This window comes from Balaenoptera ricei, chromosome 5, assembly GCF_028023285.1.
Source record: "Balaenoptera ricei isolate mBalRic1 chromosome 5, mBalRic1.hap2, whole genome shotgun sequence".
Lineage (NCBI taxonomy): Eukaryota > Metazoa > Chordata > Mammalia > Artiodactyla > Balaenopteridae > Balaenoptera > Balaenoptera ricei.
This window is the reverse complement of record NC_082643.1, coordinates 49,160,557-49,174,115: the sequence shown is the minus strand read 5'-3', so window position 1 is coordinate 49,174,115 and position 13,559 is coordinate 49,160,557. Positions and strand designations below refer to the sequence as shown.

General features: G+C 33.2%; 1 protein-coding gene across 9 annotated transcripts in view; it reads right to left on the bottom strand.

Annotated features, from left to right (window-relative positions):
• Positions 1-13,559, bottom strand: part of CNOT6L (CCR4-NOT transcription complex subunit 6 like) — a 363,313-nt gene that overhangs the window by 272,385 nt on the left and 77,369 nt on the right. For all 9 annotated transcript variants that reach the window (XR_009503290.1, XR_009503291.1, XR_009503292.1 and 6 more), the window contains exons 6-8: positions 10,156-10,224; positions 7,332-7,489; positions 4,714-4,868 (exon numbers count right to left, since the gene is read on the bottom strand). Coding sequence is in view for 6 of the 9 variants with exons in the window: in XM_059922801.1 (XP_059778784.1) it covers positions 4,714-4,868; positions 7,332-7,489; positions 10,156-10,224 (382 nt within the window). In the remaining 3 variants the exon portion in view is untranslated. The remainder of the gene's footprint in view (positions 1-4,713; positions 4,869-7,331; positions 7,490-10,155; positions 10,225-13,559) is intronic.

The window sequence follows — 13,559 nt, the reverse complement described above, 5'->3', positions numbered from 1 at the left end:
CACCACCTATGACAGACAAAATTAGTAACTGAGAAACTATTAAGACAGGATTATCACAATAGGTCATTTTGGGACAACACTATAACCTCTGAATGACCTCTTCTCAACCACAAAACCACCTGTCGTAATACAGAAGGAAAAACAAGGACTTGGCCTTACCTGGTACCTCTGAGACAGACAGCAGAGGCAATACAGTAAGGACTAAGCACCATGACAACCTAGTTCCCAGACCTATTGGAAGAGACTGCCTCTTCACAGTGTAATGGTCACACTGTTCTAAAACTGCTGTTTTCATCTTTCCCTTTCTCACTGATTTGAAACAAAGCACGATCAGATCAGAATTGCTAACCTCAGGAAAAGCAAGTAAGTCTAGTATCTAGATCTGGTTTCAGCTCCATTTTTCAACATTTTGGATTTCTTCAATTTGTGTATCGGGCTCCAAGATTCCATTTCTACTAACTGTTTAGTCTATAGGACAAAACATGGGAAAGAGAAACTTTCTGACTCTAAAAAACTTATCTATAATAACAGTCTCTTCTTACACACACACACAAAATACAGGCCTATATGTATATGTCTGTTTTATAAAATATTTTGGACTGAAGAAAACACCTATTAAGATAAAGGACAAAGATAAAGGTGATTTCTGGCATCTTATCAACCAAAATTTCTATTTTCTGGTATCTAATTACCCAAAAAAAGATGTTCATAATAACCAAAAGGTGCTACCAAATCTTGAAGTGCCTTCTGAATCCCCAAAGATTAAACCAGAATGAATACAATATAAAGTATAATGTACACAATATAAAATATAATGTATTCTAATTCTCTGAATAATGGTCTGTGTCCAGCCATTACTAAACAATATACTATCCTTCCATCATGATGGATAAGAGATTTTTATTATAATATTTTGCTAAAAATAGTGATTATTGTAGTTTCCATTTATTGTTACCCATTCTGTACCACTGTTTTCCATGAAGGGAAAAAAATGTCATCAATGAAGATGAGAAATTATCTGACACTCTGGTTTTAGAAGATTAAGACCCTGAGAATGAGTACAGAGAATTGAAGCACTCTTCTACAGCTATCTTTTAACTGTTAGTTTTGTAAATCATATAAATTCTCTTACAAGGTAATACACAAATATGTACAAATGAGAAAATAAGGCCAGAAAGGGTAAGTGACTCATTCAAGATTATACAGCTACATAAGCAGGAGAATCACCCGGCTTCAAAACAGTCTTTTCTTTGCACTGCATCATTTCTCCAATCTGAAGAAGGAGTAGAAGAAATGCAGCATAGTATACTTTGTGTTAAATTCCAAATAGTTTGGCATTGGATAGATAACATGACATCAGCAAGTTATCTGGCACTGTTCAAAACAGGTGAAATTTAACAACATATCACACTCAAGGTCTTCATCTGTTGCTGGATCCATGTTACTATTTAGGCAAAAAGTCGAAGAAGGAAAGAAATGCAAATGATGCATCTAAGTATTTCCTATGTATTTATCTCTTAACTAATTTACAGCATTTTTAATAATTCAAGTATCAATTTTCAAATATTTGGTTGTTTAAAGTTTCCTAGACAATTATTAGTTCAAAATCTTAATTACCTCTAGTAAATTATCAAGGCAGTTTAGACTTTCCTCTCAAAACTGTGAAGGGAATGAAAAAAATTTTATGTATTATCATCTTTCAGAAAGAAACAATGGCAAATGGAAAAACAGATTGATATTACACGTCTCAATATTATCAGTAATTCTTTTTTTAATTATGGTGCTTCAAGGAAATTTGTGCGTGAATACTGGTAACAAATATCAAATTCAAGGCAGTATTTCCCAAATGAGGTAACCTTTTAAGAGGTACAAGTGATATTGGAAGCTGAAACAATAAGTCTAAAGATAAACAAGGACATACTATATAGCACAGGGAGCTATACTCAATATTTTGTAATAACCTATATAAGAATCTGGAAAAAAATATATATATGTAAAACGGAATCATTTTGCTGCACACCTGAAACTAACACAACATTGTAAATCAACTATACTTCAATTAAAAAAAGCAATAAATATTTTTAAAAAAAAGAAATCTAAAGACACAGTTTAGTACAGTGGTTAAAAGCATTGACTGTGAAGTCAGATAATCTCTATGTCTTGGTTTCCTCATCTATAAAAATGAGGAAATAGCTCTATTCCTACCTCTGAGGATTGCTTTAAAAATTAAATAAGATAATCAGTATAAATAAAAGAAAATGGCCGACATGTAAACACTATGAAAGTAATAGCTATTGTTATTCTAAAATTTGTAAAAAAAAAAAAAAAAAATCACTAACCCACTAGAAGAATTTAGCATATCCTGACCTCAAATACTTCAGGGCTGTGTACTAATTATTAAACAAATGAAAAATCTCTATTAAAAAGTCACAGAAAAGATATGAAAGTAGGTACAAATAAGTGAAAAGAAGGGGCTCAAATAGCTTTCAAATTCACTTAATTCATTTACTTAAAATAACATGCCAGGTTGGTAATAAATAGGCCTGTATCAATAAAAACATTGAAATGATTTGTTATAATAGGCACCAAACAGGAAAATATAGGAAAATAGTCACAGGCATTTAGTAGATGATTCCCTATCTAATGTATCAAACCTAAGTTATTAACTACAGGATACAATCTCTATGAGAATCCATATATTTCAGTCTTCTATTGGAGGTTCCTTCAAATTTTCCACTGTAAAACTGGCAGCCTTTATGAGGCAAAAATACACTTCTCTCTTTTCCTCAGGATGATAACCAAAGGAATCTGCCTCTAACCATCTAGTCACTCAGCCAGCATTCAAGAGATAGCCTTCTATGAAATAATGCCATTTGCAGCAACATGGATGGACTTAAAGATTACCATACTAAGTGAAGTAAGTCAAAAAGAGAAAGACAAATACCATATGATATCACTTATATGTGGAATCTAAAATATGACACAAATGAACCTATCTAAGAACAGAAATAGACTTACAGACATAGAGAACAGACTTGTGGTTGCCCAGGGGGAATGGAAAGGGGGAGGGGCAGTGGCAGAGAGATGGATTTGGAGTTTGGAGTTAGTAGATGCAAACTGTTATATATATAGAATGGATAAACAAGGTCCTACTGTACAGCACAGAGAACTATATTCAATACCCTATGATAAACCATAATGAAAAAGAATATAAAAAAGAATGTATGTATAGCTGACTCACTTTATTGTAAATCAACTATACTTCAATAAAAATAAATATAAATAAATAGATACATAAAAGAATGAAAGAGTCACATAATAAACTCTTCACAATTCCAAACCAAAAAAAAAAAAAAAAAAAGGGAGAGATAGCCTTCTAAGTGTGTTACAGCTCTGCACCCTCAAGTAGGAAATGCAGTTCCTAAATCCAATGCACACAACATCATAAACCCAGTAAGAGAGAAATACTAATATTGCAAAGGATTACAGAAACAGAGAAATATGACAATAATAAAAATATTTCCAGGACATTTAATGATTTACGAAGTACCTATCCATTTGTTATCTCCTTTAATTCTTGTCGCTAACTCTGAACAGATACTCTTTTCCATTTTAAACTCAAGAATACTAAAGCACAGAGGTCTCTACAAGATTGTTCATGTATTTTAATAAGCAGTCATCATCTTTTTATCTTTGACTGTATTTTCATCAACTATATTACAGCCCTGAAAAAACAAAGGTCATGTTTTCCATTTCAGGTCATGACTGCTTTCCACTGTCCTGTCTCAGTCAATCCTTTAACTCCCTAGCTCCATAAGCTCTGTGCGTGTCCTCCCTTATCTATCCTTGCATATCTCCGTCTCATATATACCATATTAGATTGTGATTTTCCTACTAGAGCTCTGAGTGGGATAGAAACTATATGTCTTTGAGTCTATTGTGACTAGCACAGCACTTGTCACAAAGCAAATGCTCAGTAAACATTTAGTGAATGAATGACTAAATAAACATATAGAATGTTAATTTAAAAAGATGAAAAGTTCATAAAATGAATGATTCTGAAAAAGGTCAACTAGCAAAAAAAAAATCTACTTTCTTTTTTACACAAAAACTAATATTTTACTTCATGAAAATATATATAGAAATACAGTATCATTCAAGTATATACCCTTTAATATTTTTAATGTAATTTGGCAAAAAAAGCATAAAGAATAATACAGTAAACATTCTTATTTCCAATGCGAATCAGTGTAAATAAAACGGCTGACATGTAAACACTATGAAAGTAATAGCTATTGTTATCCTAAAATTTGTAAAAAAAAAAAAAAAAAAAAAAAAAAAAAAATCACCAACCCACTAGAAGAATTTAGCATATCCTGACCTCAAATACTTCAGGGCTGTGTACTAATTATTAAACAAATGAAAAATCTCTATTAAAAAGTCACAGAAAAGATATGAAAGTAGGTACAAATAAGTGAGAAGAAGGGGCTCAAATAGCTTTCAAATTCACTTAATTCATTTACTTAAAATAACATGCCATGCTGGTAATAAATAGGCCTGTATCAATAAAAACATTGCCTAAGAAATAAAACATTACCAGCAGTTTTAAACTTTTATATTACCTGTCTATTTCAGGGTCAAACCAAAGACAATTTCAAATGTGTGGTAATTAAAGAAATAAGTACACTATTATGCTTCATTTCCTTAACTCACTTTTCTGTTTTGAAGAATATTGCACAACCATCCACATGCTTTCTCTCCTGCTCAGACATGATTTTGGCACGTGACTTTGGAGAAAAAAATCCATCATATCCACGCTCCTTCAATGCTGGCAGAAAGAGAGTGAAGTATTGCTCTGTTTCCACTTCCTGAGACGAAAGAAACATTATCATTGACATGACAGAGGAAAACTAAGATATAAAAACGTGCAGCATTGTGAGTAAGGTGTGACCAAGTTAAAATACTTCACTTAAAAAATATTATCTAAGTACCTTACCTTATTGCTGGCAGCCACCATTTGACAATGGCAGCTTTTTAAAACCTAAGAGAACCAGTAAGTAACGTGATTTTCTCATGCTCACACAGGTAATTGGTCCCAAGTCTCTTGACTCCCAATTTAGAATTCATTCCACTATACTTCACTTCCTCAACTGGTAAATGAACAATGAAAGTTGGTCATATTATAGATTAGGTGGTATGGAATAGCAAATTTTATATTATAAAGAGGTAATTTTAAAAATTATTTCAAATTTCTCAACTGTGGTGGAAAGAAATGATACTCAAGAGTGAGAAGCTTAAGATCTACCAACAAAAAATTCTACTTAAGGAATTTTTAGGTACCTGAATACCAATAATCCAATGGTCTGTGTTAAAGTAGTAATTATTAAGTTAGACCCATAACATATTTTTAACAAATCTTTCCAAATGAAATAATCAAGTGTGAAGATAATGATTTATGTATGCTAATGCTCATAACAACATGATTTTGTAACAGTGAAAATATAAATAGCCTGAATGTCCAACAGTAGGGAAAATGCTAAATCAATTAATATATATTCATATAATTGGCTTTGAGGAATTTTAGTAACATGGAAAGTGTATTAAGTGCAATAAACAAGAAACAAAATACATCAATGGTGTGATCTCTATTTTGAAAACATATCTGTACATATCTGTAAATAAATAGGCAAGTGAATTTTTTTAAGAGTGTACAAGAAATACTTCAGAAGTTTTAACCCAGCAACTATATTTTGGATATGGGATTAGGTGTTTTCCTCCATTATTCTTTATATTTTTTCAAAATTTCCAACTTCTCTAGAATGAACACTTTATAATATAATATTACTTTAAATATGTTCTTACTATAATAAGAACATATTTTTAAAATTATGATGCTTTTTTTTATATTTTGGGCTTTGTGGTCCATTTTCTATCTTTATTTATTTATTTATTTATTTATTTATTTATGGCTGAGTTGGGTCTTTGTTTCTGTGCGAGGGCTTTCTCTAGTTGTGGCAAGTGGGGGCCACTCTTCATCGCGGTGCGCAGGCCTCTCATTATCGCGGCCTCTCTTGTTGCGGAGCACAGGCTCCGCGGCATGTGGGATCTTCCCAGACCAGGGCTCGAACCCATGTCCCCTGCATTGGCAGGCAGATTCTCAACCACTGCGCCACTAGGGAAGCCCCATATGATGCTTTTATACTTCATACTACACTTTACTTCTGAATCAAAAGGAGGACAATTAAGTAACTACAACAAGCCTATGTTTATTTGCCTCCTCCTCCCCCCAATTTTGTGTCAGTTGTCAGTGTTTAAAACAAAATTTAATTTCTGAAGACTTCTTGTTATTTCCTAGGAAGTCAAATGAACCATGGATAATAACACAAATATAAATAAGCTGCTCTAGTACAAAAAAATTATTATAAAAAGTAATAGCTTTCTTAAGCTATGCTGAAAAGGAGGTATGACATTATAACACTTAAAATTTTTAAATACCTTTAAGCATTTAATATGCTTTGAAAGTTGCTAAGGAAAAAGTACTAAAAACTACACATAAACCTTCTTGGCCATTCATTAGGTGAGTGTTGAAAAGAAGCAATAAGACAAATATTTCAATGGAAAGGTACTTTGTCAGTTAAATTCATTATAAAGTATCTAGATTTCTGAGGTTGCTTTTAAAATAAGGCAAAAATGCATGATTTATAGCGCAATATTTTTAAATGTTTAAAATGCTTATCACTGGGACTTCCCTGGTGGTCCAGTGGTTAAAACTTCACCTTCCAATGCAGGGGGTGCGGGTGCAATCCCTGGGTGGGATCCCTATTCAGGGAACTAAGATCCCGCATGCCTCGTGGCCAAAAACACCAAAACAGAAGCAACATTGTAACAAATTCAATAAAGACTTTAAAAATGGCCCACATCAAAAAACAAATGTTTATCATTAAAGAACAACGGTGGGCAAGTAATTCTGTTTTACAGAACCCATTATAAGTTAAATTTATAAACCTTAGAGATGCAATATTCTGCAGTTTTCTCTTTCGGCAATACCAACGATTTGTTCATAAAATGAATTAACATGAATAGTGTGGTGAGATTACTTTCATGTAAGAAAATAGTAAATGAGTATATAAGTTGGTGGCTATACTTAGCAAAACAGTTTCACTGTAGAAATATCTGAAGTGCTTATTAAAATTGTCCTTTTTTTTTTAAGAGGAAAGAAAATAATTGCTTTGGGTTTTCCTTCGAACACAGGAACTCTCCCAAAAGTAAGGTCTTCTATAATTTTTAAGTTCACCTTTAAGTTAAAGACAATTTAATTTCTATAGTGTTACCTGAAGACTAATGATATCTGCGTCACAGTTAACAATTTCTTCCATAATTCCCTTTTTCCTGTATTCCCAGTTTAATGCCCAGGATGGGCAATAGCCATATAGCTGCCGGGTGGCGTATTTATCACATAACACATTGTAACACATAACCGTGAATGATGCTAAGAAGTGGGAGGAAAAAAACAACAGACAAAAGGGAGAAAATTAGGCAATGTTTTCTAAAGCAATATCACATATACACCTACACAAGCACACATGCCACACAAACATACCCCAAATATCTTCATCGTGAAATGCCTTGGGCAAGATTCCGTTAAACTATACCTACAAAACTTCACTGGAATCCATCACACCAAAGTTCTTTTACCAGAATTAGACTAATACTTCATATTTGTGATTTTTTAGAATATTTTAATAAATAAAAACTCAACTTTTAAATCAGAATACTTTTTGCACATAATTTACTGAGCAAAACTTTTCTCTATAAATGGAATAAAAGTAAATTTTAATTTCTTTCTCGTTAAAAGGCTCTAATTTCATTAACTTGCATTAACAAAATATCCATACTTAATACTTTTTTGGGCCTCTTACTGCTCTCACTGCTCTGAGCCAGAAGAATATGGACTAACAAAGTTCAGTCGTAAGAGAATCCTTTTTTACCAAATCAAATGTTCATTTCTAAAACTAAATTCTCATTTTAAAATGCCTATAAAAGGACTACAAGCAAACTAATAGGAAAATGCAGCTTGTATCCCTGCTACTCAAAAATGTGCTCTAAGTACCAGCAGCATCAGTTATCACCTAGGAACTCAGTACTGAAGAATTTCTGGCTTCACAAAGACTTAATGAATTGGAACCTGCAATTTAACAAAATCCCCAGGTGATTCATATGCACATGCACACCAGTTTGAAAAGCCCTGATTTTTATCATTAATTCTCTATCCTGGCTGTCCATTAGAATCAGTTTGTAGAACTTTTTTAAAAAAATGCTGATACTCAGCACCCTACTCCAGACTAATTAAGTTAGTATATTAGGATTTGGGTATTAATATTTTTAAAAAGCATCCCAGGTGATTATAATGGGCAGACACAGTTGAGAATCAAGTACTTAATAAAAGGTGAGGAATCCAAGAATGAAGTAACACTTGATTGAAGTTGATTCAAAGTCAGATGATGGGAAAGGTATTAAGAGAAACTTAGTTCAACGGTCCCCTGGAAATCTGACTGGTGGCCATTTTGTATACTGGTACCTCTTTTCACTACCTGGGATTAATTCTTACATAGTTTAATCACCATTATAGTTTTGTGGCTATAAATCACCCATAACCATTGTTAGTTATTATACACATCTCCCTATGCATCAGAAGTAAAAGGCATTTTTAATATCCTTTTTTTTTTTTGTAGCACTGATTCTACTCACGGAAGTCAGACACCCCAAGAAAAATCCATAGTGGTTTTTCAATAAGGAAAACCCAAGAACACATTACTTGAGACTTCAACAACTAATAAAAACTTGTTTCTGTTGTTCCTCTTCTTAATGGAAATGAAGGTATGTGATATTAGGAAAGATCCTCTTCAAGATTATGTTAACTCGTGCTCAGAAAGGGATTACTTTGAAGAACTAGAAAATGGTGTTTTTAATATCATTTTAATACCAGAAAGGGAACAATTAATTACACATTAAGGAAGGCTAAACATAAAATAAATCTGCCTAACTTAAGGCTTTGTAGAAAAACTGAGGTATTCGTTTTACTCAGACCATCAAGGTGAATCCTGATAACAGAAGTGTTATTCTTGATAACACTGATACAGTACCTCTTAGAACAGTCTGATACTATGGCTCCAGAGTGTGGTGGTTTTAAAATTATTACCTCTAGAAGATACAGAAATGTACTGATATGATAATATTTCTCAGTGTTGTTAAAATATAAATAGAACCATGAACACATTACACTTCCCACATCGCCCGATACCTAAGCAAATGATTTTTTCTGAATCCTTCCACTTCTTACCTTAAACTAAAAAAAAAAAATAAGACGGGCTTTATATTGTTGTAAAAGTACATAATAAATTCTGTGGTTTACCCTTTAAAAATTAAGTATCGGTATTCAGTGATTGGTTTACCTTCATATTAAAACAGTAAAATTTTCATTTTTAAAACAAAATTAGGTATCATGAAAACTATCACTTGTGATTAAGAGGAATATTAATTCATAACAACTTATTTTAAGCAGAATTCCCAATCATAAAATGTCTAATAAGCAGTAAGAAGCCCTATAAATGTCAAATCATCATTGGTCTGCACCAAAAGATAAAGGTTTATATTTCCTACATTACTGCAGTTCTAGAAATGCTAAATCATATAATTAAACTGCTCAAATCTTCACTCTATATCATTTCTATACCCTTGGCCTGGTATCATATTTTGTTTCCAATATAGTAAATTTGACTCAGTCTAAATTATCCTTCTACAAGCGTTATCAGCCTACCCACTCAAGAAAGATAAAGTATCTAAGTAGTTCAAAATTCTTCAGAAGAAAATTCATTACTACTCATTTTTCTTAAATCACCAAACCCTATGTGAAGATGCCATTTGGAAAGCTCTATTACAAGAAATAATTTTAAAACCAAGAGCTGCATCATTGTGAAAGGTATGAGATTCCTGTACATAAGCCTTAGAGTAGACTTTTAAGTCTATTGATCAGTATTTTTAAACGCATCTACTTAGGGGAGGTAAAATGAAGGCCTGCCAATTTTATCACAAAGTCCAAATGGCATTTCAAGTATATCTGAGAAAAGTCAAGGAAGAATAAGAAAAACTATTTACCTGATGGCAGAATTTGGTCTCGTTCTTTTAATGTAATCCATGGCCTCGGAGGAAGCTGCTCTGGATGAACTGGAAAAAATGTATATTCTTTTAAACATATTTTCATATCTTTCTAAAATCAGTATCATTTGCTTTATAATGTCAAATCAGCTTCTGTTTTCTCTTCAGCTATAATGCCCCACTGTAGTTTTGATTTGCATTTCTCTAATGATTAGTGATGTTGAGCATTCTTTCATGTGTTTGTTGGCAATCTGTGTATCTTCTTTGGAGAAATGTCTATTTAGGTCTTCTGCTCATTTTTGGATTGGGTTGTTTGTTTTTTTGATATTGAGCTGCATGAGCTGCTTCTATATTTTGGAGATTAATCCTTTGTCACTTGCTTGTTTGCAAATATTTTCTCCCATTCTCAGGGTTATCTTTTCGTCTTGTTTATGGTTTCCTTTGCTATGCAAAAGCTTTTAAGTTTCATTAGGTCCCATTTGTTTATTTTTATTTTTATTTCCATTTCTCTAAGAGGTGGGTCAAAAAGGATCTTGCTGTGATTTATGTCACAGAGTGTTCTGCCTATGTTTTCCTCTAAGAGTTTTATAGTGTCTAAAGGCAGGACAGGAATAAAGACGCAGACACAGAGAATGCACTTGAGGACACGGGGAGGGGGAAGGGTAAAGCTGGGACGAAATGATAGAGTAGCACTGACATATATACACTACCAAATGTAAAACAGATAGCTAGTGGGAAGCAGCTGCATAGCACAGGGAGATCAGCTCAGTGCTTTGTGACCACCTAGAGAGGTGGGATAGGGAGAGTGGGAGGGAGACGCAAAAGGGAGGGGACATGGGGATATATGTACACATATAGCTGATTCACTTTGTTATACAGCAGAAACTAACACAACATTGTACAGCAATTATACGCCAATAAAGATGTTAAAAGAAAAAAAAAAAACTTAAGTAAGATGTTATGTCTTAATTACACATGTAAATTGTGTTGACCCAGCCTTGTTTCCAGCTGGAAAATCAAAGCTATGTGAAGTTTCAACACACTGATGAACAAAATATTCAAATATTTTTAAAATAGAAAAAAACAAATATGCATGCATAATAAAAATTACTGAATTTTCTAACAGGGCTTTCATTTCCTAATTTTAACTCTTTCTCTCTTTCATAATGTCAATGCAAAGCAAGAGATTAGAGCTACATTATACAGAAAAAAAGAAGGCACTGGTTAAACATTAATTGCTCAGATATGATTGTCAATACTATGGAACTAAATGTTACCAAACTATAAGATGAAAGAAAATTACTAAGTTAAGATTTAACTTCCTCTTTTTCTTCTCCCTTTTAAACACATTTGCAGTTACAGAACAATTTGATTAGAGGTTGCAGATTTACCCAGGGAATTAGTGGATAAGAAATGTATTCCTTTAAAACAAAAACACTCCATCATCATCCAGCCACAGATATTTTGACCACAGTATCCAAGACCTTTAAAAAAGTTTCACTTTACTAATCATTTTGATGTTCTGAAGTCTACCTAAAGGATGCCTGTTTTAGCAGCCATGCTTTTCACAAAGTGAAATGAATGTTATTTTGCACAGTCCATATGAAGGTCATCATAAGATGACAAACAAACCATCCAGCTGGTTCAACACATTGAATCCTGGAAAATAATCATGCCTGCTAGGAGTGCCACGCCAGAATCTTGGCAACTATCTCAAAAAATGGAAAGTTCATTATATAAATATAATGAAGAGTAAACAAGGAACTTTTTAGCTGCCGGGATCCTTATTAGCAAATAGTTAAAAATTCAGAAAGCACAAAAAATATCAAAATAAGACAAGTAAGGTGATGTCAACATTCTGACACTTCCCATATCTTATCTGATACAGCACAATATATCAGTGTAAGTAAAACGTATAATATTCCCCAACAACAACCAGAGAACAAAAACATAGGAAAAGATACTCTATCTCACCAGTAACCGGGAAACATTAAAAAATGAGATAGCATGTCTTTATCCAGATTGACAAAAAAAATTTTTAACTTTACTAATATCCAGGGTTGGTGAAGGTGATAAGAAACAGATACTTGCATGTACAACTGGTGGGAATACAAACTGGTACAGCTATCTGGGAGGACAAACTGGCATCATCTTTTAAAACTTAAAACATTCATGTCCCTGTGACCCAGCAATTCTATTTCTTGGGATCAGCCCTATCTGCTTAAAGCAGCATTCAAATATATATTCATTATGCCACTGTTTATAATAGCAAAAGCAATGGTAAATGGTTATTATCCATTTCACAGAAGTCTATGCTACAGTTTAAAAGAAAAAAGATATATGTGTGCTAAAGTGGAAAGGTATATAAGAAATACTGTTGAGTGAGAAAAAAAGTAGAAAAATATACAAGATACATTTTAATTAAATAATAAGATACATTATAACAATAGGATAGATTTTATTAGAAAAAAGTTTAAAACACACATGCAAAGTAATACCATAAAATTTCTACTGGTATAATTTTTATATGTAATGTCTATAGACATGTCTACAAGGATACACACCCAACTTACAAGTGTGTTTACTTACACGGAGGGGAGTGGAATTAAAGGTAGTGGTCAAAGGAAAATCTAGTCTTAACCGGAATTTAAGTATTTCTTCCAAGGAGAATAATATATTCATGTGTGGCACATACTTAAAATTGACTTTTTTCAAAGATAAAATTGCATAGCCAATGATACGACAAAGGAGAGGAATACAGAGTTATATGGGCCAACTATCAAATCAGATAAAGACTGTTTAATAGATAAATCTATATGGTCCTAGACACAGCACCAGGATTTGGATCAAAATTGAAGATAAGTCTATTCTCATTATGAAGAGAAGAAACAGCAGTTGACATCTTAATACGTCTTTCAGCATCATACCTATAATGTGATAAAACAATTCTCCCATTTTTATCTCCCACACATGCCACACTAAGTGCGAGACAGCCCTGAAGCCACCAGGAATAGACCCAGGGTGGCGAGGCATGCAAGGAAAGTTCTGATTTCCCACACCTCCCAGTGGCTGGCAGCACTGGGCCTGGTCTCCCCACAGAGAGGGTGCCAGCTGAGCCTGGGAGGAACAACAGAACCTACAGGCTAAACCTAAATTGGCTGCCTGCTACTGAGGTTTTTAAAAGGTCATGAATCTCCTAACAGAATATTCAAAATATCCAGGGCACAACTGAAAATCACTGGTCATACCAAAGACCAGGAAAATCACAACTTAAGTGAGAAAAGACTACCATACCAACAGACAACAACACAGAGATGATTCAGATGTTGAAATTATCTGACAGAAATTTTAGAGCAGCCATCATAGAGCTGCTACAAAAAGTAATTACAAATTCTCTTGAAAAC